Here is a 23,643-nt window from a genome sequence, read left to right as displayed (position 1 = left end):
CCACCAGAATCTGTGCTGCAAAATCCAAAAATCACTCCTTCCCTTCTGAGTCCTGCCATGCACCCAACTGGTATTTTTTGGTCACATGTGAGGCATTGCCGTACTCGGGAGAAATTGGGGCACAGATTTTGGGGTGCTTTGTCTCCTTCATACCTTCTGAAAATGACAAATTTGGAGCCAGAACTGCATTTTTGTGTAAAAAAAATGTAATTTTTCATTTTCACTGCCCACTTGTATCAAAATTGGTGAAACCCCTGGGGGTTTGAAATGTACACTATACCCCTAGATGAATTCCCTGAGGGGTGTAGTTTGCAAAATGGGGTCACTTGTGGGGGGGTTCCTAACTTTTAGCATCTTATGGTGCCTAGAAACCTACATGGTGCCTAAAAAATAATCTCATAAAAAGGAGGCTCCAAAATCAAGTAGGTGCTCCTTCTATTATGAAGCCTGTGGTTTGGTCACCGTGCACACTAGGGCCACATATAGGATATTTATGAAAACAAAAGAATTGGGGGAATCAATTTTCAGTCACATTTCTCTAGTAAAATGTACTGTGTTCCTTAGAAAAATGTATTAAAATTGCAAATCTGCAAAAAAAAAGAAATTTTGAAATTTCACCTACACTTTGTTTTAATTCCTGTGAAACACCTAAAGGGTTAACAAACTTCCAAAATGCTGTTTTGAATACTGTGAGGGGTGCAGTTTTTGAAATGGCATCATTTATGGGGGTGTCTCACATACAAGTCCCTCAAAGTCACATCAGAACTGAACTGGTCCCTAAAAAAAACCGTGTTTGAAATTTTCTTGAAAATTTGAGAATTTGCTATTCATATTGTAAGCCTCCTAGTGTCCCAAAAAATTAAAAGGAAGTTGAAATAATGATGTCAACATAAAGTAGACATATGGTCTTTGTTAGTTATTAACTATTTTGAGTGGTATGATTATTTGTCTCACAAGCAGAAAATTTAACATTTTGCAAATTGCTAAATTTTCCATTTTTTTACGACATTTTGGTATTTTTCACAAAAAAACACAGACTGCATCGACCCAAATTCACCACTAACTTGAAGTACAATGTGTCACGAAAAAACAATCTCAAAATCACTGGGATAAGTAAAAGCAAAAAAAAGTTATCCCCACTTAAGTGAGACATGTCAGATTTGAAAAAAAGGGCTCTGTCAGGAACGCAAAAACTGGCTCTGTCAGGAAGGGGTTAAGGAGCATTAACATAAATATGGCTAGAAAATGTCATTTGTCATTGTATTTATTGGGCAACAAGATTGTTTTCAGATCATACATACTGCAATATAAGGGCAATTGTCACAGATCAACTGAAATATTGCAGCTTAAATGGCCAACCTACTCTGCCATTAGTTCGCCCTCTCATTACATCCAAACCTTTTTACAAGGTTTGTAAACAGGTTTGCAGACACTGCACTAGAATTAGAGGCTATTATGGACTATATGGTCACTATATGGTCATAACACCAGAGCAGAGGCGTAGCTACGGTGGAGCTGGCAGAGCACAAGCTCCAGGCGGCAACATGTCACCTGGCGCCGGAGCTCTGGCACCGGCTCCCCCCCCCCAGGAGACACGCAAATCTCCCTACTGACAACATACACGGCATGAGCGGCTTCCAGCTATCAGTCTGGAGCCACGCAGCGAAGTCCGGCGTCATTACCAGGTGCGCCGTGCAGCTGGACTGAGTGGCGTGTGTGCTCTGGTGTAGAATTCAACACAACCGCTGCCAGAAGCAAGCCCGCAGCACAGCGGCAACAGATGGCGGGGGACCGACGCCCCACACTGATACTACTATATTTACGTATTACCTTTCCAGCACCATCCATTTATTAACATAGCAACTATTAAGGGGAGCCATTTCACTCATTCATATAGAGATAGCACATAGTGCACTACTCTGTTGGCACGTAGGAAGTTCCATAATCATAAAAGGCATTCAATACTGGCAGCGCCAATCTACTGTCTATTTTGATTGCATTAAAAGGATTGGGGAATCCTTTGTTTTGGCAGCGCCAACTAGATACATAGGTGAGCACGGTAACATCACTGTACATTGTGCCCCCGCCCTGCTCACCCGCTGTGCCCGGCATCAGTCTCAGTGGGGTATGGTAAGTAAAAATCCGGCAAGCGCTCTCACTGCGCATGCACCGGTTTGGGACGCCGGAGGCAGGGATGCGGCGCCATGATGTCATGACGCCGCATCCCTGCCTCCGGCGTCCCAAACCGGCGCATGCGCAGTGAGAGCGCTTGCCAGATTTTTTCTGTTCCCATTGAGACTGATGCCGGGCACAGCGGGGAGCCGTCGGTTTTGCATGTTCTAGGCTAGCTGCTGCATACAAAGATGCAGCAGTGTTCATAGAGCAGTCAATTATCGGGCTTCTGAGGTAAAGTTATTTCTGCCATTTTTTGTAATGTGTGCACCACTATCTGTGACAATACACGGTCTGCAAAAGAAATCAGTGTTTTAATGTTAGGCCACGCCCCCTTTTGCTGTGCAAGGGTCCCACCTACTACTACAAATCGAGGGGGGGGGACCTAACTACACCACTGCACCAGAGGGATGACAGTATACACTGGATGTAAATGAATTAGAATGTAAAATACATTCCCCTGAATGTACTCCATTAAGATAAATGGTAGCGTTACAATTACACAGCATTTAAACCACGAACAACTTACCTAGCGTTTCACCAATTCTGTCTAGCTCAACCATCAAGAAGGGCTTTGTATCTGTGAACTTCACTTTTATCCTGTGAAAATAAGACTGAATGATGAAAACGCATTCCAACAGCGCTTCCGTTACATATCAATTTTTTATGCCATTATTTTTTCTAACTCAATGAAATACAGTATAAAGCAAAAAATGCAAATACTGTATGGAGAAGGAGTTAGGATTTGCTAGAAGTGAACCCCAAGTCTACAGTGATAGACACGTTTTTTTTTTGGTGTCATTGCTGACACCTGAGCATGTGGACCCCCAAATTAGTGTACCACTTTGTTGGCCATGCTTCATGCCATGTGCCGCTACCGCTGTGCTATGAAAGTATGAAAAAGTAAAAAAAGAAATCCCACAAAACTCATGTCGATCTTTTCATGTGTTATTAACCATAGTCAGGCCAACCTCTTGCCAATTATGGTGTCGACCGACTGGCGGTCAACCATCCGAATAACTCTTGCACGGTTACAGATTTCAGTCCCGGCTATTCTGAAATGACCAAATAGCAGACTTATGGGCCCCATACATCAGCAATCATAATTTATGGATTTCCAGATAAATGGATTTTACAATCTATCTGATTTGCCCACACATTACAGATTTATTTCAGTGATCGGCAGATTTTTCCATCTAAAGATTGCATCTTCATATCTGGAAATTGCCCAATCGATTGCTGTTCATAATGTAAATAGATGAAGAAGACGAATTGGGAATGCCCACACACATAAAAAAGATCTGCAGATAATACCAGATTATTAAACATGTTTAAAAACCTGATTAAGCAATCGATTGGCAATTTTGCTTGGGATTGCCAAAAGGGGGAACCCACACATCTAAAATTAATTGTGGCAATCATCTCCATATCTGAAAATTGTCACAATTAATTGCTGATGTATGGGGCCCATTATATGCGACCATATTTCCAGCGATATTTGCTATAATCGCCTCAGTGTGTATGCACCTTTATTCATGATTTACATGCAGCTTTTTTTCCCTTGCACTAATGCACTCCTCTTCCTATTTTCAATATGGCTAAAGCAGTGGTTCCCAAAAGCAGCCTTCAAAGCACCCTAACAGCCCAGGTTTTAAGGATATCCATGCTTGTGCTCAGAAGTCAAACTCATCTGTGCATTAGCATGGATATCTGGACTGTTAAGCCTGGTACACAATTAGGTGTGGGATTCTATATTGTGCACCAAACACCACTGCTACCAATGAGGTTTTTTGCTACACCCAATGTAATGTGATAAAAAGGTAAAAGTGCCAGAGGTTTATTTGCTATATTTAACTAAAGATTTATCTATCTAATCGCTCAGGTGGGAACAAAAATCAGGTAATGTATGGGATCAAAGGACAATAACCCATTTGCTCCCAAATGCTGGAAAGCAGAAAATAGTCATAAAGACAAGTTGGTTAAATCAGTTTTATTTAACAATTTTTCCAGACAATCATTTTAATACGATTTCCAGGGTTTGGGAGCAAATGGCTGATTGCCAGATTTTTGTTCTCACAAGAGGGTTTGGACAAACAAATCTTTCTATGAGTACCAGCTTTTGGGTGCCTTGGGAATCACATTTGGGGACCACTGGGCAAAACAGAGCTGGTGAAGGTATCCTGGAGTGAATGAGAGGGAGAGGTCAGATGTATATGAGCTGGTTTTGGTCTTCATACATCACCAGCTAGTTAACAGGCTAATTAGCAGTTTCAGCTGTGAGGCCTACATAAAAGGGTGTGGCTGCCTGTTGCCTGGGTTTCATTATCTAGGGAGAGCATGAAAGCTCATGTTGACACATGTAGCTGGCTTAGAAAGTAGGCAAACTTGCTGTGTACATCTGTTGTCTGAGGGCTGGATACTTGGTCACCAGCAATTTGTGGTGGAATGTATGTTTGTGCCATTCAAGTATTTCTGTTGCTGTTTTTCTGCTTGCTCATCTCATGCACATGATACCAGCTGTGGGTGGCTGCTTTTTATTCAAACAGCTGGTGATATTCCTGTTGTGGTCATTACTTCAGGACAAACACTGATGCCTACTTATTTTTTGCCTGTTTTGGAAAAACTTTCTAGTTTTGCAGGCACAAAGCTGTAATGTTGGTGACATCCATCAAAGCACAGGTAAGACCCAAACCTGCTACTTAGTCATTCATTAGGGGTTAGAAGAGCAATGGCTAGCAATGTAACCATTGGTAATTTAAGGCTAATGAAATCTGTGGTGGGAGGTTTTTTTTTCATTGGTTAATCAGATTTTATTTGTGGGTTTTTCTTTTTAAATGTGAAGTGATTACTATACTGCAGTCACACATTTGGTCATTTGCTCCTCTGACCCCTTGCTGGTTCTTAGTTTGGCAGGTGACTCCAGGGCACCCACCCTTGCAAGCTCTGTTAAGTGGTAAACTCTCCAATGGTAGCCTGCCATTGCTCATTCAAGCAGTTAAAATATGGCATTAGGCTGTTGGTAGTAGAGAAGCGATCTTGGCACATTATGCCTTTGGGTCTCTGAAAGCATCTTGATCCTGTGTATGTGACTGCCTAAGTCAAACTGCTGTCAAGGAATATATGGAGGGAAACCATATCCTTAAGGTGCCCATACACGCACCGATCCCGGCGGTGCGATTTGTGCTTTGAGGTGCGCGCTCCTGTGGCACCTCATCACACAGTACAAAAAGTATGTGCTGCCCATAATTTTTGTACTTGCTTTTCATCACATTGCATGCACAAGGCATGCAATGCTATTTTAGCCCAGAACGCACGCCAGGATCGGTGCGTGTATGGGCACCTTTATGTTGAGAGGGAACTGGTCCTATCCTAGTTAACTCAATTACCTTCTTTCATTTATGTTTGCCTGTGTCACTTATTTGTTTTAATATCCTTAATTTGGGTGGGTGTATTATGTTCTTTATACTGCTATACTGGTCCTTTTGTGTAATAAGACAAAGTTAATAATTTTTTTGTTTTAAGACTACAAGTTTATTGCCCCAGTCAGTCCATGTGTATTATCCTCTTCTGTAGAATAGGTGGAAAGGTAGGGGCCAATTAGACTGGTATAGATTAGTTAGGGTGAAGTCACTACTATATATCCTGTTGGTGGGAGAGTCCTGAAGGCCCTAACTACAAACCACTAGTTTGCTCCCTCCTTTTGGTCCATACGACCTTCATCCTTTCTTTGGGTGGTTGGGGAGGGTAGGTTATTTTAGTTATAGTTTAGGGGAGTTATGGGGATCCAGGTATGCCTAGGTTGGGGTAAGTAGTATAGCAGGTGGTAACCTAGCGCTCAACCTCTTATGTATCAATAAATGTGGGTATAATAAGAGATGACACGTAAATTTCCTTAAGGGATTTATTTGCTGTATACAATATCTATGTATCAGAACAAATATGGTAAAATAGAATGAACACTATGGTGAGCTGCAATATATCCTGAATCCGTCTGGCCACACAAATGGATGCTGCACGATGGTGGGATATGCACCCTGGAGGGCAGGAGGGCTATGATATAGCAGTTGATATATGGGTGGTGTGGGGTCAATTCATCTGTTATTTAGTCACAGAGTGAATGATAAGGGGAAGATAAAAGCAATATGACAGCCTTGATGCACACAGAGTTCTGGGAGGATGGAATAACCACAGTGGACAGTGCGGGCTGGCAGAGAAAGTTATACAGTACTTAAGTTCCTGTGTATATTAGTGGGGTATGTCCGATGGAAACGCAGTCTATGGGGGAGGGGTCAAGGTAAGAGGGTGAGTGTCACCGGGGGCTGGCGTCCCTGACCACCCGGCGATACACCCAGCTCCTACCCGATACCTGTATTGGTCCCACGCCGCAGTTGTAGCAGAAGTCAGCCGGAGCGGAAGTCAGCCGGAGCGTCTGGTAGTAGCCGTCAGCAGAAGCGCACTGCTCAACAGCGTCTGCCTTCACTTCCGGGTTTCAGCTGGGGAGCGTGCGCCCGGAGTAAAGGTGACGGCCGGAGCTGTGCGTGCTAAACTCCTCGAGTAGAGGAGACTTGGATCGGAGTGTGTGGAGGTGAACTGTCTCCAACGCGTTTCGGCCGCATTCGGCCTTTTTCAAGGATGCATGTCTGTGACTTTGGAGTGGGCTAAATAAGGCATTCAGTCCCGCCTCCTTTAGTCTGATTGGTGAAAGTCCATTAGATTGGCAGGTGGGCGTATCTATTGTGTACTTCGTGGACTAATGGATCATAGTAGCAGTGTATCCTCTGGGAATGATTGGGCAAAAAACAAAAGGTATAAAAGGTATAATATATGTATATGCAGTTTTCATCCTAAATGACCATTGTGAAAATCAATATTAAGGCCATTAGGTTGTAGTGTTTTCAGGGTAAAGATCCAATATAATTCCCTCCTATTGAGGACATCCACATGATCCCCGCCCCTCCAGTCAGTAGTGGGTGACTCGATTGCTTGGAATGTCAAGCCTTTGGGGTTTGAACCGTGTGATTCCAGAAAGTGAATGGAGACACTGTGTTTCCTATAGCCAATTTTGATATTTCTAATATGCTCATAGATTCTATTTTTGAGGGGTCTGATGGTCCTCCCTATATATTCTAACCCACAGGGGCATCTTAATAGATAGATCACCCCCTTGGTTTCACATGAGAGATGTTGTGTGAGTTTGTATGTGTCATTTGTAGTGCTAGATGTCCAGCTGTCAATCCCTTTGGTAGTAATCTTGGTGAGGTTTTTGCATCCTGCACATTTCCCACAGAGAAAGAATCCCTTTCTGTCAGTGAGTCTGGTCTGTGTGAGTTCCTTAGGTTTGATGTGGTTTTTTACTAATTTTTGCCTTAAGTCGGGGGCTTTCCTAAAGATAAGTCTGGGTTTGTCCGTCAGATGTGTTTGTAATTGTTGGTCCTGCCTTAATACGTGCCAGTGTTTTTGCAGTATGTTTTTTATTTGTCTTGAGGATTGATTGTATTGTGTAATGAATGCGACTTCTTGTGGTTCTGTTTGTATCTTGGATGAATTGGTAGTAAGTGTCTCACTTCTGTCCAGATTTGTTATTTCAATGTAGGCATTGTCAACTATGTCCTGATTGTATTTTTTCTCTATGAGTTGCTCCCTGAGTTGTAATGCTTGTGTTTCAAAATCTTGTGTTCTGGAGCAGTTACGCTTGATGCGACGGAACTGCCCCTTGGGTATCCCGTCCAACCAGGGTCTGTGGTGTCCACTTGTGTACAGAATGTAACTATTAACGTCTACATTCTTGCGGTAAGTTTTGGTATGGATGGTGTTGGATTCAATGAAGATTTCAAGATCAAGGAATTGTACTGATTTTTTACTGACTTGTGTTGTGAATTGTATGTTTCTGTCATTGTGATTGAGATAGTCCATAAAGGTTGGGGTAAGGTTATAGAGGGTAAGGGTCAGGATTTTGTTAGGATTAGACCCGTATTGGGTTTAGCGGGGAGGGAGATAAAGGGGTAGTATATTTAGGTTCGTATGAACTCCTGATGGATGACCATTTACGGTTTACCTCTCCCTGTGGGATTATAGTATACTTCCAAGTGATAATATTCTAAAAATGTGCGCCTTTTTCTCCGTTTTTAAAATGCCCGAATGGCACCTAGGGCAACTGTGTTTCACTCATATTGACAAAGCCTATGTGTTTTTATTACTTCATGTATATTCCAATTATTGCTTGAATCTACATGTTTTTGTCAGGGCTTTATTGTTTAGAATTTTTTTTTCTGTTTGAAAAACTAAACAAAAATTACTCAATTGTAATAAAACAAAATATGGCATGAGGTGCACAGGGTACTTTGGTTTACCGATCTTGACCCCGACACACTGTGGTGTTCCTGTAGGCCGAGTATGAACTGACTAATCTGTCGGATGGGTGTGGGGTGTTTGTCCGATGAAACATTTATATTCTGATGGGGTTATAAAAACATTTGCTGAATTCCTATTTATCTTGTTTGCAACTTAGACACACCCTTAATTGAAGGATGGCCCTCCGAATATTACACTTTCCCCAGTGAAACAGATTTCACAGGTCCTAAAGTTAACACAAACTGTGTCCCTTACATACTCCTTTTTTGTTATCCTCACATCACAATGATACTCTGCCTGAGTTAGGAGACTTTTGGTGGGGGCTCTTAGTGATGAGGATTGGGAAGCAGCCCTAGAGTATCTCCATAAAGCCCTATAAGATTTCAACAGATCCAGTGGTTTGTTTTTCCACTGAACATTTTTATCCTATTCCTCTGGTGTGCTTTGGTGGGGTGGTCAGCATTCTGACCTCTGTCCCAAATGTGGCACTGCCCAAGGCACCTTTTGGCATTTACTATGGGAGTGCTCTGTGGTTCAATCATTCTGGGCTGAGGTGAAGTCTGCAATGTCTCATATTGGTATTCCACTTATGGTACTTACCTCAAGATTGCCTGGGTGCTAGGAAGGATGGTAAATTAGATTGATAAGGGGGCCAATTCACTATTAATTTGTGTGCACTTGATAAAGTGTCTGGCTCGTTCTTGGATGGCTTCCTCAGGCCCATATTTTTTTAAGAGTGGGTCTTATTGGTGAGTGTCACCATGGAATGTGAGCGATGTGTCTAGTCCTAAAAACTAGTCTCTAAATTTGACAGTATGGACCAGATTACTGGAGTCAGCTTATGTCCTTGCACCAATCCACGTAGTGCATTGTGTGTATTTCTATACATTTTTTCTTTTACTACTTATTTTGGTTGGATTATATTGTTAGTGTGCCATTTCCTACATATGACCAAACACACATATAAACTTCACTAGGAATAATCTTATAATTTACATTTATTCATTTATATATAAATCACTGGTGAGTGAGAATAGGTTTAAAAAACAAAGGTTATTTTTAAGAGAATCTATTTTGTTCTATTTTTAGTCCTATTTTACTAACATATCTAACATATGAACTGCTTCAAATATGCCTATTCAGTACTAACCCGGAATTAAGCCCAAACAAAAGGGTAACTGACTTACAAATACTAATGTGCTGCTAACCAAACTAAACAAGTGTTCTTATTTACTTTGTCTATGGCCAGTATTCAATGTTCCAGATTCATTTTTTTTTTTCGGCGAAATCTGGCTGTTTTCACTCCTTGCGGTGAATTTTTTTCACTGAAAATATGATTCACCCTATTCAATATTCACTGTTCGCCAAAAGCGAACAGTGAATGCCGGCCAGTTCTCAGTTTCATGCTCGCTGCAATTCGCTGGTGTATTTCAATGGGGTTTTCACTGGGATTCGCCGACAGTGTATTCAATCCTCAAATGGAGAACTACTTTCTCCATCTTTTTTTTTTTTTTCATGATTCTCTGTTTTACATTCGTCATATTTTTTAGGTGAACTGGAATGTGATCTTTAAAAAAAAAAAAAAAAAAAAGCGTTTTGTTTGTTTTTTGTCAAAAAATCTGATTTTTGTTTTTTTCTGTGAAGGGGCATGCTATTTTTTATTCATGTGCTTGCAGCACATTAATCTTTTTTATTTTTTTAAAACTTTTTAACATATTCGCCAGCAGGGAGCCGCTCATTAATATTCCTTTATTCACTTCACTCTGGTCCCGGCTTGTTACGTGCGGGACCAGAGGAGCGGCTCACTACCCCTGCCGCGACTTCCTGCCGCCTACACCTCCCGGGGGGCAGCCTCTGCTGCCTGTGCCCCGGGAGCCCTCCCCCACAAGTTCTGGGGCAGGCAGGTAGGCTTGCATCTCCCTGCCTGCCTCCATCAACCGACAGCATTCGCCGCAGGGGTTAAAATTCGTCAGCAGGGGCAGCAAGCCCCTGCTGCATTGAATAGGGTGACAGGGAGGACTGGCAGCGAATGCTGCAGCCCTCCTGAACCCTGCGAATGTGCAGCTAATACTGAACAGAATTCGCTGCACATGGAGAAATATATCACTGAATACTCCCCTTTGTCTGATTCCATTTTACCTTTTTTGTTTTTTTTAAACCTATTCTCACTAACCAGGGATTTATATATAAATAAACGTAAATTATAACATTGTTCCTAGCAAAGTGTATGTGTGTTTTGTCATCTTGTTATATATATATATATATATATATATCTCATAATTTATTTTTTGTTACTGAAACATTAAGGATTATCTCTTTACCATTGTTTGTTAATGCTATAGTTTGATTAGGCTGTTTTGATTAAGTGTTTTAAATCCCCCCCCCTTTCAAAGATGTTCAATTTAAAATTGATATGTATCACTGTATTGACAGTGCATTTACTATCTTGATATAAGCTATATTTAGGATCAATCATTACATTGGAAAGTTATGTTTTGGGTCATCTACTTTGTGTATAACCTGCATGTTCTGTTTTTCTTAATATTGGTTCTTTGTACTGCTGGCTCATTAGACTCTGGTTTATTTAATAAACTACTTTATTTATAAAAAAAGGGAAGTAAACGGGATAGTCTTAAACTCAATGAGGCATATTCAATTGTTGCCCCCCATATCCGGTGTGCTCACCAGCTAAATTCAATTGTTTTGGCTGCTGGCGTACTATTTCAGCTTGCGAAGCCCGGGGTTATTCAAACATGATTTTTTTTTCTACATCCCCATTTGATCAGGTTTAGCTGCTGTGTTTGGCTAATCCAGACCATAATAAGCATGATAAAAAATCTAGCATTTGAATATGTCCCAATGTGTTGCATTTCAACCTCAACCAATTGTTGCCCCCCATATCTGGTGTGCTCACCAGCTAAATTCAATTGTTTTGGCTGCTGGCATACTATTTCAGCTTGCGAAGCCCGGGGTTAGTCAAACATGATTTTTTTTTTCTACATCCCCATTTGATCAGGTTTAGCTGCTGTGCTTGGCTAATCCAGACCATAATAAGCATGATAAAAAATCGAGCATTTGAATATGTCCCAATGTGTTGCATTTCAACCTCAACCATAACATAACAGAAACTTAAAAAAAAAGCTGTTAAAGTTATGTGCTACAAACTGTGCACTCATTTAACTGGTTTATATATACTTAACTTTTCATTCACTACAAATATCTTCACCATTAACTTGTTGTTCTTCGGTAGGTGCTTGGCTTTTGACACAACCTGAATTATTATATAAAAAGATAAAAAAAATATATATCATATTTTAGTCGAAAATAATCACTTTTCTTTCACTATGTACTTGATTTAAAATGATAAAACCGATAACCAAATAACTCAGTATTTTACACGAATTACTTTTAAATATGCTATAATTAGCAAATTATGTTGCCTGAATTTTACACATATAATACTAGCTATAACCATTTTTAAATTCCTGACTGATTTTTACTTTATTCCAAATAAAATAAAATCCAAGCCCTAAGATTCTACTTTACATGCTACTAGGAAAAGGATTTAGAAGCCAACTGGTTGGTACATATCTCTCAATTTTAGCTCTCTGAGATTCAATACCCCCATAAGAAGGTATTTGTTAAAGCATGGAAAGGGGGCCACACACAGATTAGAACTAGACTACAATATGTAAAGTACATATTGCATGTGATTCCCTGCACAGGGTGCAATTTGAGCTAGACACATACTATTTTGCTTTGTGATCTGGACTACGCAGGAATGCAGATCGTGAGGTAAAATAAATACTGATTTGAACTAAAGTTTGCATGCGATAATCAGTGTGTGGGCACCTTTAGAGAAAAAAAGCAATTAACCAATCGGCTGTCACGTTTCAAACACAGCCTGTAAAATAAGTTACAGATTGACTAGTTAGTGCTTTCTCTCCATACTCTGCTAAACTTAAAAGTTGACAAAAAAGGTAAGCTGTGGACCTAAATGCTGGAAGTATACTTAAAGCAGGTAACCCTGTAGGATACTGAATATCTGTTCTAGCCAGAGCACAGAAAAAGGATGGCACCAGCCATTGGTTGTGTTTTATGCCACAATAATATGGCTCCTGCTAAATGGAACGCTATTGTTGTGCCGTACCGTACAAACATACTCGCATTTATACAGTGTCTGCAATATAAAAAGGTTTAAAGAAACTTCCTGAAAATGCTAAGGCCTTTTGAACCAAACAAAAATAGCCAAAATAGCTTATTTAATGAAACAGCAAGTAAGTGAAATAAACTGAGATCATACTATTTATAGTTTTAAAACTAGCCACAAACTGATTAGGACTACAGACAGAAATCCACAGTGGTAACCTGTTCAGTCCTGTGTGCTGTCTGTGTGGGTGCCGGACGGCTCCCCGACAGTCGGGATTCTGACAGTCATTCCTCCGATGTTGGAATCCCGACTGCTCCCTCGTGGGGGTCCATGACCCCCATAGAGGGAGAATAAAAAAATAGATGGCGAGCGCGCAAGGGGCTTCATTACGCTCCCCACGCTGTGCAGTCGGGATTCCGACGTCTGAGTAATGATTGTCGGAATCCCGACTGTCGGGGTAATATACCACACCCGTCTGTGTGGGGAGAGTCTAAACAGAGTCATTCTATTGATGGGACTTTGGCGGTGTCCGCTCCATATCCTTGCCTGGTTTGAGAACTAGTGACTTCCTGGTTCTCCATCCAAGAGGGAAATTTGCCACCCTTTTGCATGCTTTGAATTAAGTGTGGATATATCTGTATTTGTCCCTTTGCCCTAATGTGCTTTTTATAGCATTAAACTGGACTTCACTTTATTGATTTTCTGTTTGCTTACACTTCTGCATTATGAGAGGAAAAGAGTGATCATCCTGCATATTTTGTCCATGGATACCCACTATTGAAGTGGACCTTGCTTAATAGGTATGTATGACTTGATCTTACTTTAAATCTGGGATAGCCAACTCCAGTCCTCGAGAGCTACCAACAGTTAATGTTTTCCAGATCTCCTCACAGAATCACAAGTGAAGTAATTGGCTCCACCTGTGGATCTTTTAAAATGTTTCAGCTAGTAATGAGTGTGCACCTTTGCAGCAGCTAGGTTGTCTGGAAAATGTGAACTGTTGGTAGCTCTGGAGGACAGGAGTTGGCTACCACTGCTTTACATCACCTGTAGCTTGCATTTTGGCACCACACTATAGTGGTTGCCTAGTCCACTTTTTCCTGGATCTGCTTGGTTTACTTCCGAAACATCAGTGTCTAACATCTGTACTCTTCAAAGATTCACATTTGTGTCCTAGTTTATTTATGGGTTTCAGTTCTAAACTTTGTTATAAGAGTTTGAGGGTCTCTTTTTGCAACAAAAGTGACAAGAACAAACCTTTTATAACCTGTACAAAAAGTCACTAAATTCTAATTGGGTCTAAATGTTTACATGTTGCCCCATGCTCTATATAGTGTTCCCCTTATTCCATGTATTCTCCCCTCCCAGCTTGTAAAGCTGAGCATATGTGCTTGGCGATCTAGTTAAGAACAGATTGCTCAGCACACAGCGATACACCAGCAAACTGCCAGTATTCTCTCCTGCCAGTGACTGCATGTAGTATAAATCTAGTCAAGTGATGGTGCTGCACATCAAAAAATTGGCACTCCAAACTAAAGGGGATCATAGTCCATAAAGGACAATGTGTTTTTTTTTTTTTTTGTTTTTTTTTGCTGCGTCTTTTACACAATTTTACTCTGGTATTCTTTAACAATATTCGGAAAACTGTTTGTATTTATAGGACATGTCTCCTATTAAAGTGGCTTACTCACATGTAAAATGAAAACTAAAGGCCCATACCCACTTGATGATTTTCAGCTGAAAATCTATCAAAACAGCTGCTTTGAGCGATTTTCAGCTGAAAATCGTCCAGTGTGTATGCCCCAGAGATTGCAGACAAGCGATGCTGCGCGCTCCCACATCATCGCTAGGAAAGTGGTTCATCTGCTGGTTTTACCAGCAGATGTGGCGATGATGGATGTTTTTTCATCCATCATCGCCATGTGTGTACACCTGCCGGGCTGAAAGAAAGATATATCTATAGGCCCATACACACTGGGCGACTTTGAGCTGAAAGCCCCAGCAGTGAGTGCTGCTGTGTGCTCCCGCATCATCGCTGGGAAAGCCGCTCATCTGATGGTAATACCAGCAGATGAGAGTCTTTGAGGATGGCTTTGCATAGCTCTGTGCTATGCAACGCTGTCCTCCCCTCTCCCTCGGCGATGGGCAGGGGGAAAGTGGCTCAGTGTGTATGCACTGAGCGGCTTTCCCTGCAGTGGTGATTGTCATCATCACTGGCTGGGCATAGTCGCCCAGTGTGTATGGACCTTATCACAGATTTTGGCAAAGTCTTTTGAAATTAAAATCTTCTAGTGTGTATGGGCCTTAACATTGTAAATCTTTCTATCCCTACAGGTCAGCCAGCCTTCCTTAACAAAACAATGGAAGGAGTGAGATATCATGGTCCATATAGGCATCCCAAAATCCCACTCCTAAGGTGGCAAGGTTCCAGAGGTATTCTACCACAAGATAAGACCTATAAACTAGATCAGTGGTTCCCAACCCTGGTCCTCAAGTACCCGTTTGCACAGTGCACGTTTTCCAGGTCTCCACACAGAATCAAGTGACATAATTAGCTCCACCTGAGGATCTTTTAAAATGTGCCTGAATAATCTGTGCACCTGCTGGTTGACCTGGAAAACGTGCACTGTTGTGGGTACTTGAGGACCAGGGTTGGGAACCACTGAACTAGATGACAAATGGAGGCTTACTGGGTAAATACTATTCTGATCTACCTTGATTTTGCGCTTCACCTATACTTGTACAGTATATGCCATTGAGCTAAAGCAGGGGTTCCTACATTTTTTTGAATCATGGCACCCCAATGCATCAATTATTTCATAGTGCACACCTAGGCTAAAGGTTTCTCATTGAGAAACACAATTTATTTAACTTAACTGATCCTAAGGCTGATAGTGGGGCAGATGTATTAAGCCTTAACAAGAGATAAATTCAGGTGTGATAAGGAGATAAATGTCCAGCCAATCAGCTCCTTACTGACTTTTTTTCAAACGCAGCCTGTGACATGGCAGTTAGCAGGTGATTGGCTGGACGTTTATCTCTCCTTATCACGCTTGCATTTATCTCTTGTTAAAGCTTAATACATCTGCCCCATTATGTGGTAATGGACAGGATTCACTTCTGTTAGTGCACAATTTGTCTATTATAATGGACATAAATAACTTGAATTGGTCCAGGACTACCAACCCAGGGCACCCCTGCACATCCTCCAGGGTGCCAAAGCGCACAGTTTGGGAACCACTGGGCTAAAGCCATGTTCACAATTTAAACTAAAACAACATAGGGCAGGCTTTCCCAACCACGGTCCTCAAGGCACACCAACAGTGCAGGTTTTGTAGATAATTAGTACCCGAGTGATTCTGATTAAACCACCTGTGCTGAAGCCTGGATATCACTAAAACCTGCACTGTTGGTGTGCCTTGAGGACCGTGGTTGGGAAAGCCTGACATAGGGGGTTTAAATTAAAACAACATAGGGGGTATCCAATTACTCACGAAGAAACATTGGGAGCAAAAAAAAGCTAGTTTTGCCTGAAAATACACTGGTTCAGTGAAAATTGTGCTTTAGTCAGAAACACTGCTGTTTTGGGGAATTTGGTTTCTTCTGCCTGAGGCAAGTGAAACTATTCCCGATACTCTATAGCTCGCACTGGCTGATTGAATAACGATAAACTTATGAATGCACTCCAGTTTCTACTGTGCTTTGTTAATGTTTATATACCTACAGTCAATCTTTTAATAAAACCAGACTGAACTGACAAAATTTTATGACCACTTTTTGATAGATCATGCTAGCAGAGGCTTACATGATAGGTGTGAAACCTCGCAGTGTACACTGTCTCCAACAATTGTTAATGACGGCAAACTGAATAAAGGAAGTGTTTGACTAGAGAAAAACCTCCAGCTGAAGAAATGCAATGGACTTATACATTTTGTTTCTTATCAGCTAAGAGAAGGTAAAATAAAACATGCAGCATTCACTTTATTTTGTTCCTGGCTGTCAAGGATTATCAAAGTACAAGATCAACAGGGAAGCCAGTAAAAGAAGTCCTACCCCTTTCAGACAGAAAAGTCTGAAAATCCCGGCAAATACACTGCATTTGAAATGCCATTTTGCCGGGAGCATTTAACCCCCCTTCACACAGAACAAATTACCGGGTTGAAAATTTCTACCCGGTAATTTGCTGAATATCACAGGTATTTCTTCTGTGTGAAAGGGTCAACACTGGTCATAAATCATGTCCTCGACCCTGGTCCAGGGTCTGAGACACTGGATTTATGACACGGGTGTGCCCTTTCACACAGAAAAAGGTCACCAGTGTATTTAATGAAATTCGTGGGTGAAACTGCTTCACCCAGGTATTTCATTTTCTGTGTGAAAGGGGTATAAGAGGGACTGTTAAGAGGCTTTGAAGACTGGTAGTTATTTAGTAATTCATAGCGATTAAAATGGCTAAACTGCAGTTCAAGAGAATAATCTGATAACCCAAGCTTGCATGGAACAGGTGTTTTAGGCTGTAAAGAAACTAGAGGCTGTAGACAATGGCCCTTATTCAGATCTGACCACAGTACAAATTTGTACTCAAAATGGGCAAAACCATGTGCAAAGTGTTAGATTTGGGTGGGGTGTGTTGAAACTGAAATCTAAATTGCAGTTTCAAAATAATGCAGCCAGTATTTACCCTGCACAGAAACAATAACTCACACAAATCTAACTCTCTAGACCTGTTACATCTGCCCCACCTACAGTGCTTATGGTTTTTGCCCATTTTGAGAAAAAATTTGTACTGCAATCAGATCTGAATAAGGGCCAATGTTCAATGTCCTGTAACCAGGATCTGAGACTGTCTTCCATTTGGCCAAGTCCACAGGGCCTAAGACTGAATTTGGGGGAGAAACATTTGCAAACTATCCGCTATTCTAATAAAAAAAATATTATACAAATTTATTCTCATAGGGTACTTTAACACCAATCTCCACAAAAGACTTTAGATTTTTCAGTCAGTAGTCCTGCGTTCAAAAGGTACTTTCTAGAGGACAACATTCTAAAGGTACCTATGTTAGTTGGGTGCCCATTAAGCTATTTGCTTAGTTTTACGTGGCTCCCTGCGCTAGCCACACTATATAAAATCAACTCCGTAAGCTCATACCCCCACTATCCATGTCGGCACGAACTATAGTGAGCGTCCAACTAACATATAGGTACCTTTTGAATGTTGGATCTTATTTGAACGAATGCAAAAGGCACACTGTTATATTCTCTGTCCACATCCTGGTGGATGGTAGGGCATGAAATACCACCTGTCAGCACATGATGGCTCAAAGCAAAAAAACTCGACCCGGTATACCTTTTTCAGGTGTTGGCCTTCAGTGGTAGACAAAATGTATGTTTACCTTACGACTGTATACCATGCCAAAGACATTGTGTACACGCAGTGACTGGATCATGAGCACAAAGGACTTATTTGCAAAGTGATTGAAAGGTATTCAGTGTATGGGAGGTAACTAGGATGAGAACCATTTGGTCCTAAACGCTTGAAAACAGACAAGGGTTGTTCAGATAAGTTGGTTAAATCAGTCTGATTTAACCAATTTATCTGAACAATAGTTCCTCGGTTTGCCAGCATTTTGAACCAAATGGGTCACTTGCTCCCATATTGTTTCCACCAGCGTGCTCAAAAATGTGAGGTTTGCACACAGCTTAGAGGGCAGTATTCAATGAAAATATTCTCCGTGCACGGCGAGCATTTTTTTTTGCTCGCCGTGCACTCTCCGTGTTCCGGAGGGCTCGCTGCCACTCCTGCTCCTCCTATTCAATGTGTTAAAGACTCGCCGCCACTCGCGGCGAGTCTTAACCCCTGCAGCGGACGAGCGTCCGCGGCAGGGAGCTGTCAGGGAGCCGGGGGACGTAGCAGCCAAGAGAGATTAAAGTCTCTCTTGGCTGCTGCAGGGGATATGGGGAGGGGAGCAGGGCTCCCCTGGACCCAGGCAGCACAGGCTGCCCCCCCTATAGCCAGCGGGGGACCCAGTATTCACTGTACCCGAACGTGCATCGGGTGCAGTGAATATATGAATATCTAATGAGCGGCTCGAGCGCTCCGGCCCCCTGCTGGCTGCACTGTGTAAAAAAAAAAAAAAAAAAAATGTAAAAAAATATTTTTTTTAAAATTAAATATATATTCATGTGCTATAGGCACATGAATAAAAATAACATGGCCCTTCACAGAAAAAAAAAACCTGATTTTTTTACACCAAAATTAAAAAAAACACCCTTTTAGTTTAAAAGTTCACATTCCTGCTCTCCATCAAAAGATGGAGAATTTCTACACGGAGAGAGACGGCGAGAATCACTTAGAAAGACGGAGAATATTTCACATTGAATAGGGTGGCTCGCCTTTGGAGAAAAAAAACCTCTCTCCACCGCGTGAAAAGCACAAACTCTCCAGAAATCACAGCGAATTTTTCTCATTGAATACTGCCCAGAGACTGAGCCGGCACAATGTTTCTCAGAGGTTGGATAGAGAAGGACCTAAGGTTTTTTCTTTTCCTTTATCACACCACTCGGTGTGTAAAACACTAAAGTGTCCATTCACCCTTATCTTGATACTGGTCATGCACATATAAGTATGTTTAATCCCACTCCTTGCAACATAACCCTCCACCCTTACCCTAATCCATAATGCCCATTACACAACACACCATACTGCCTAGTACATATACACATAAGTAGCATTATTTCCCTTCAGACTAACATCATTAACTCTACCATGGCAGGTGCTGAAGTTGTGGAAGAAAGGGATTACTCATATTTTTAGCACTGTACCGCCATCAACCCCCTCACATTGTACTTTTCACCCAATTGTTAGCATATCCACCCCACTTGCTCCAGGTAGTTACCCAGATGACACAAGTGTCTTCAGTTTTCCCTTGGAATCTAATCCTGGGCTAAATTTTGACTATTCTCTTCCGATACATCTGATCAGATATTAGATGGACACCTAAAGGCAGATTCGGATGGACCGGGCCGTGATATCATCCAACATCACGTGCAGACATTCCGTCGAACCCGATGCACGGTCCTGTGGGCATCAGTAGCCTCCCATCTGATTGGCTGAGAGAATTCTCTCAGCTAATAAATGGCCAGCCAGTCTTTTCAAAATATGGTTTTTACATTCAGCAGCCGCTTCCTGCGCCGCCAATACCGCTACTAGTTTCCATCTGCCGCAGGGACCCTGCCAGATCCCCAGGGATTTACATGCAATAAATCGCATGCGCTGGGTGCGTGAGGCCAACAACACTGCGGTGAGCCAGGGGATTCGCTGGGCGTTCCCATGCAAATCGCCTGGTGATGCGGGTATGGGAGGGAGGGCAGCTGACATCACCGAATGTCAGCTGCTCGCCCTGTTCCTGTTAAGAGTGCACACTTATCTAAGGGAGCTGAGCGTTGGATGGACCCACTAATATTTCTGGAGACTGTGTCCATTTAGGATAGGGCACTGCAATTCAGCATGTGTATTTGAACTAGAAAAGCAATAATACACACCTATAATGATCTTAATGGCTTTTAATTAGTAGCTTAAGTGGCAAGTTAGTATGTGCTGAATGTAGCATTATGCAGTATGGTAGCATCTGAATTCTTCCCACATTTACAGCTGTGAACTTTTACCCATGCATGGAGGATTTCAGGTCATCAGGCACAACAGACACACATCAATGATTTAGGGACAGACAGGAAAATGTTCTACTACCCACCTTTGCTGGCCATAAACGACTCTCCCACTCGCAGAAGATGTACTTGGGCACTTCCATCATTCAACTTGATGTAGTTCTGGTATGGAGCTTTGTAATGGACCAGCTACTGGTCCTACACGAAGGATTATCAATTCAATCCATGTGGCCTAAAGACAAAATAGGCTTTAGTATAAGAGAAGGATTCTATACAGAATTTCACACTACAGCTAAAACATGGTATAGCTATTTGGAAATATATTTCAGTTCAATAAATTAAAATATTGATTATGCAAAAACAGGAAATATGGCAAAGAATTGAGAAACTATTTTTTTAATGAACATTTTCTCTAGGGGTCCATTTATTTAATATTTGCAGCTAAATCCCCGAAAACACCTATTTTTGACGGGTATCTGCAAATTTTAACATTGGTCAGAATTGCAACAGGACCCTGGGCTACTGCCATTCTGAGATGGCTGTAGCAAATGGACCACAGACTGAACTGCTGCCATGCAGTGGGGTCAGTGCTGACCGTACATGTGCAGACCCCCTGGCACCTGGTATAGCGTATCACAGGGGCAGGATCCTTTTGGATACATCCCTGCAATAGGATCTCGTATTACAATGCGATCCTGGGTCCTCTACCCAGGATTGCATTGTATATGCGAGCTGTAATAAATGGGTCCCTAAATGAGGGTCCCAATAAACGGGATGTGGTCATTTGGTCTACAGCACAAGTCTTCAACCTGTGGCCCTCCAGATGTTGTGGAACTGCATGTCCCAGCATGCACTGACAAGAAATACTGTGGCAATGCATGTTGGAACATGTAGTTTCACAACATCTGGAGGGCCACAGGTTGAAGACCCATGGTCTACAGCAGGGCTGGGCAACACTGGCCCTCCAGATGTTGATGAACTACACATCCCAGGATGCTTTGCATTCGTTTTGCTATGTGGCCATGCTGAAACTGATGCAAGGCATGCTGGGATGTGTAGTTCATCAACATCTGGAGGGCCGGTGTTGCCCAGCCCTGGTCTAGAGCATGATGGTCGACGGTCATTAGGTCCACATGGTTCTAGGTCGAAAGGTCATTAGTTCGACAATGTCTAGGTCGACAGTCAAAAGGTCGACATGGGTTTTTTTTCACTGATTTTTGAGCCAACATGCAGTATTTCATGCCCTACCATCCACTAGGGCGTGGTGGGAGAATAAAATAATGTGCCCGATGCATTGCGAGCGCAACGAGCGATATACTTTAAACTGTGTCCATGTCGACTGTGTTGACATTCAGGTAAAAAAAAACAGTGAAAAACCCCATGTCAACCTTTTGAGTGTTGACATAATGAACTGTCGAACTAATGATCTTTGGACCTATAACCATGTTGACCTTTTCCCATGTCGATCTAATGGTGTAGACCAAATGATCCCAACCTCAATAAACAAAGTAGTAGCCAATGTAATAAACGTCCCCATCATACACCAGCATCATTACAGAGCATAAACTATATATCAGCCTAGCAAGTTTATTCATGAAGATATGAATGGCGTGGCGATGTGAGGCAGTGGAGAAGTTGTCCATGGCAACCAATCATCTGCTATGTATAATTTGGTAGAATGTGCTTGACAATTGCTATTTAAAAGCTGCTTGGCTCCCGGGGGAACTTTTCCCTCTTCCTGATTAGACCCCTAGTTTTGAAAAAGTAAGTACTGCAGAATCCATTATTATAGAGGCCAGGAACCAACAAGCTGCTGGTCGGTAGTTTCCCAGAGGTCCCTAGTGAGTAATTCATATTTAAAATACAGGAAAGCCGACAGCTCCCGAACACAGCCCCGCACACCATGCATAGCACATACTTAGTATCAGCGAGTAATAACTAGGCGGTGCCTCCTGTATGGAGTGGCTGTGTATGTACGTACTTACACCGGCCACGAAGGGGACCACACGCAACTTACACTCCGCATCACACAGGCGGCAGGAAAAGCAGTGTGTCCCGCATACACCGCCACCTACCGGGTGTCTCACAGGCCAGTAGGTCTCTGATTGCTACGAGTTGGCAGTTGTGTTCCAAAACCTTCTTGCGGGTGAGTGGACGGTGACTGACAACAAGCGCACACCCCCCTCACCGGGTCACCCCTCCCAGAACCACACAACAACTACCACTGACTGCGCTTCTGCAGGTACTGGGGGCATTCGTCGCCACTTCTCCCGCCCATAGCGGTAACCAATGCGGGGACAAAGCGCCAAGAGAGACTCCCCCTTTCCCCCATCTCCTCTCGTGTCCGGTGTCGCCTCCTTCCTGACGGCCGCCCGCAGGCGCAGCCGGACTTTGCGCCGCCGTAAGCAGACCGTCAGGTCCGTCACCAGACGGAGGCAGACGGGATTAGGCGAGTACCGATAAGGCAGCAGCAGTAGCTAGGCTGTGTATTATCCTGCTGCGGGTTCTTTTCGGTTGTCAGAGAGCTCAGCCCAGCCCCTTTCCTAAGGGCAGCGGAAGTCGCTGAGGCTGAGGGGGTCGCCGTGTTCTGGGTGTGCTTGTGCTAACATGATTGCTGGTGGATTTATTTGGCTCCTGTGATCTAGTGGGTGTGCACGTTTTTAATAAACATAAAACCCTTTTTTTTTCACCAGTGTACCAGAAAAAAAAATTCTGGTATTTTACACCAGTAGTATAGAGTAGGGACAGTGATGGACCCATGCTCATCGATGATCTAGGTGATATTGAATAAATCATGGGTCCTTCACAATGCAATCTAGTTAAAAAAGCACAGAGTTTATAGCTCTGTATGGGTGGCTTAAGATTGTGTCTAAAAACCCCTTTCAGCCCAACCTAATTTCCCAGGTTGGACCCAGAAGCAACCCGAGACTAGCGCTGGTTCGTAAAGGTTCCCAGGCCAAAATTGCTGGGAAAATTTGCCGTGATTTCAACCCTGCTATGGAGCAGCTTGTTCCATACCTCCCAACTTTCGTCCGGAGGAAATAGGGACACTCGAGCGCCCAAAAGGGGGCGGGGCGTATGCAAATGAGGGCGCGGCTTATGCTAATTAGCCGCGACCTCATTTTCATACGAGAATAGACGCTGTGCGCATGCGCACAGCGTCTATTCTACTCGATTGGGGGGTCTCCCAACTGCCACCCCCCGCAGCGGGACAATGCCTGCCGCGGGTGGGACGTCGGGACAGGACCCGAAAATCGGGACTGTCCCGACGGAATCGTGACAGTTGGGAGGTATGTTGTTCCCTG

General features: G+C 42.6%; 1 protein-coding gene across 7 annotated transcripts in view; it reads right to left on the bottom strand.

Moving 5' to 3' along the window:
* Positions 1-23,376, bottom strand: part of PWWP3A (PWWP domain containing 3A, DNA repair factor) — a 55,082-nt gene extending 31,706 nt beyond the window's left edge. For 2 of the 7 annotated variants that reach the window (XM_083182758.1, XM_083182814.1), the window contains exons 1-4: positions 22,414-22,789; positions 20,425-20,570; positions 11,724-11,794; positions 2,702-2,772 (exon numbers count right to left, since the gene is read on the bottom strand). In XM_083182758.1, the coding sequence (XP_083038884.1) occupies positions 2,702-2,772; positions 11,724-11,794; positions 20,425-20,484 (202 nt within the window). In that variant the 5' untranslated portion in view covers positions 20,485-20,570; positions 22,414-22,789. Of the gene's footprint in view, positions 1-2,701; positions 2,775-11,723; positions 11,795-20,424; positions 20,571-22,323; positions 22,790-23,356 lie in introns of those variants that run through there. The other 5 variants (XM_083182797.1, XM_083182769.1, XM_083182779.1 and 2 more) reach the window with 5 other exon arrangements.
* Between the last annotated feature and the right edge of the window lie 267 nt (positions 23,377-23,643).

Source organism: Crinia signifera, chromosome 1, assembly GCF_055691185.1.
Source record: "Crinia signifera chromosome 1, ASM5569118v1, whole genome shotgun sequence".
Lineage (NCBI taxonomy): Eukaryota > Metazoa > Chordata > Amphibia > Anura > Myobatrachidae > Crinia > Crinia signifera.
Note: the sequence above shows the minus strand (reverse complement) of the source record. Positions and strands in the feature narration are given on the sequence as shown.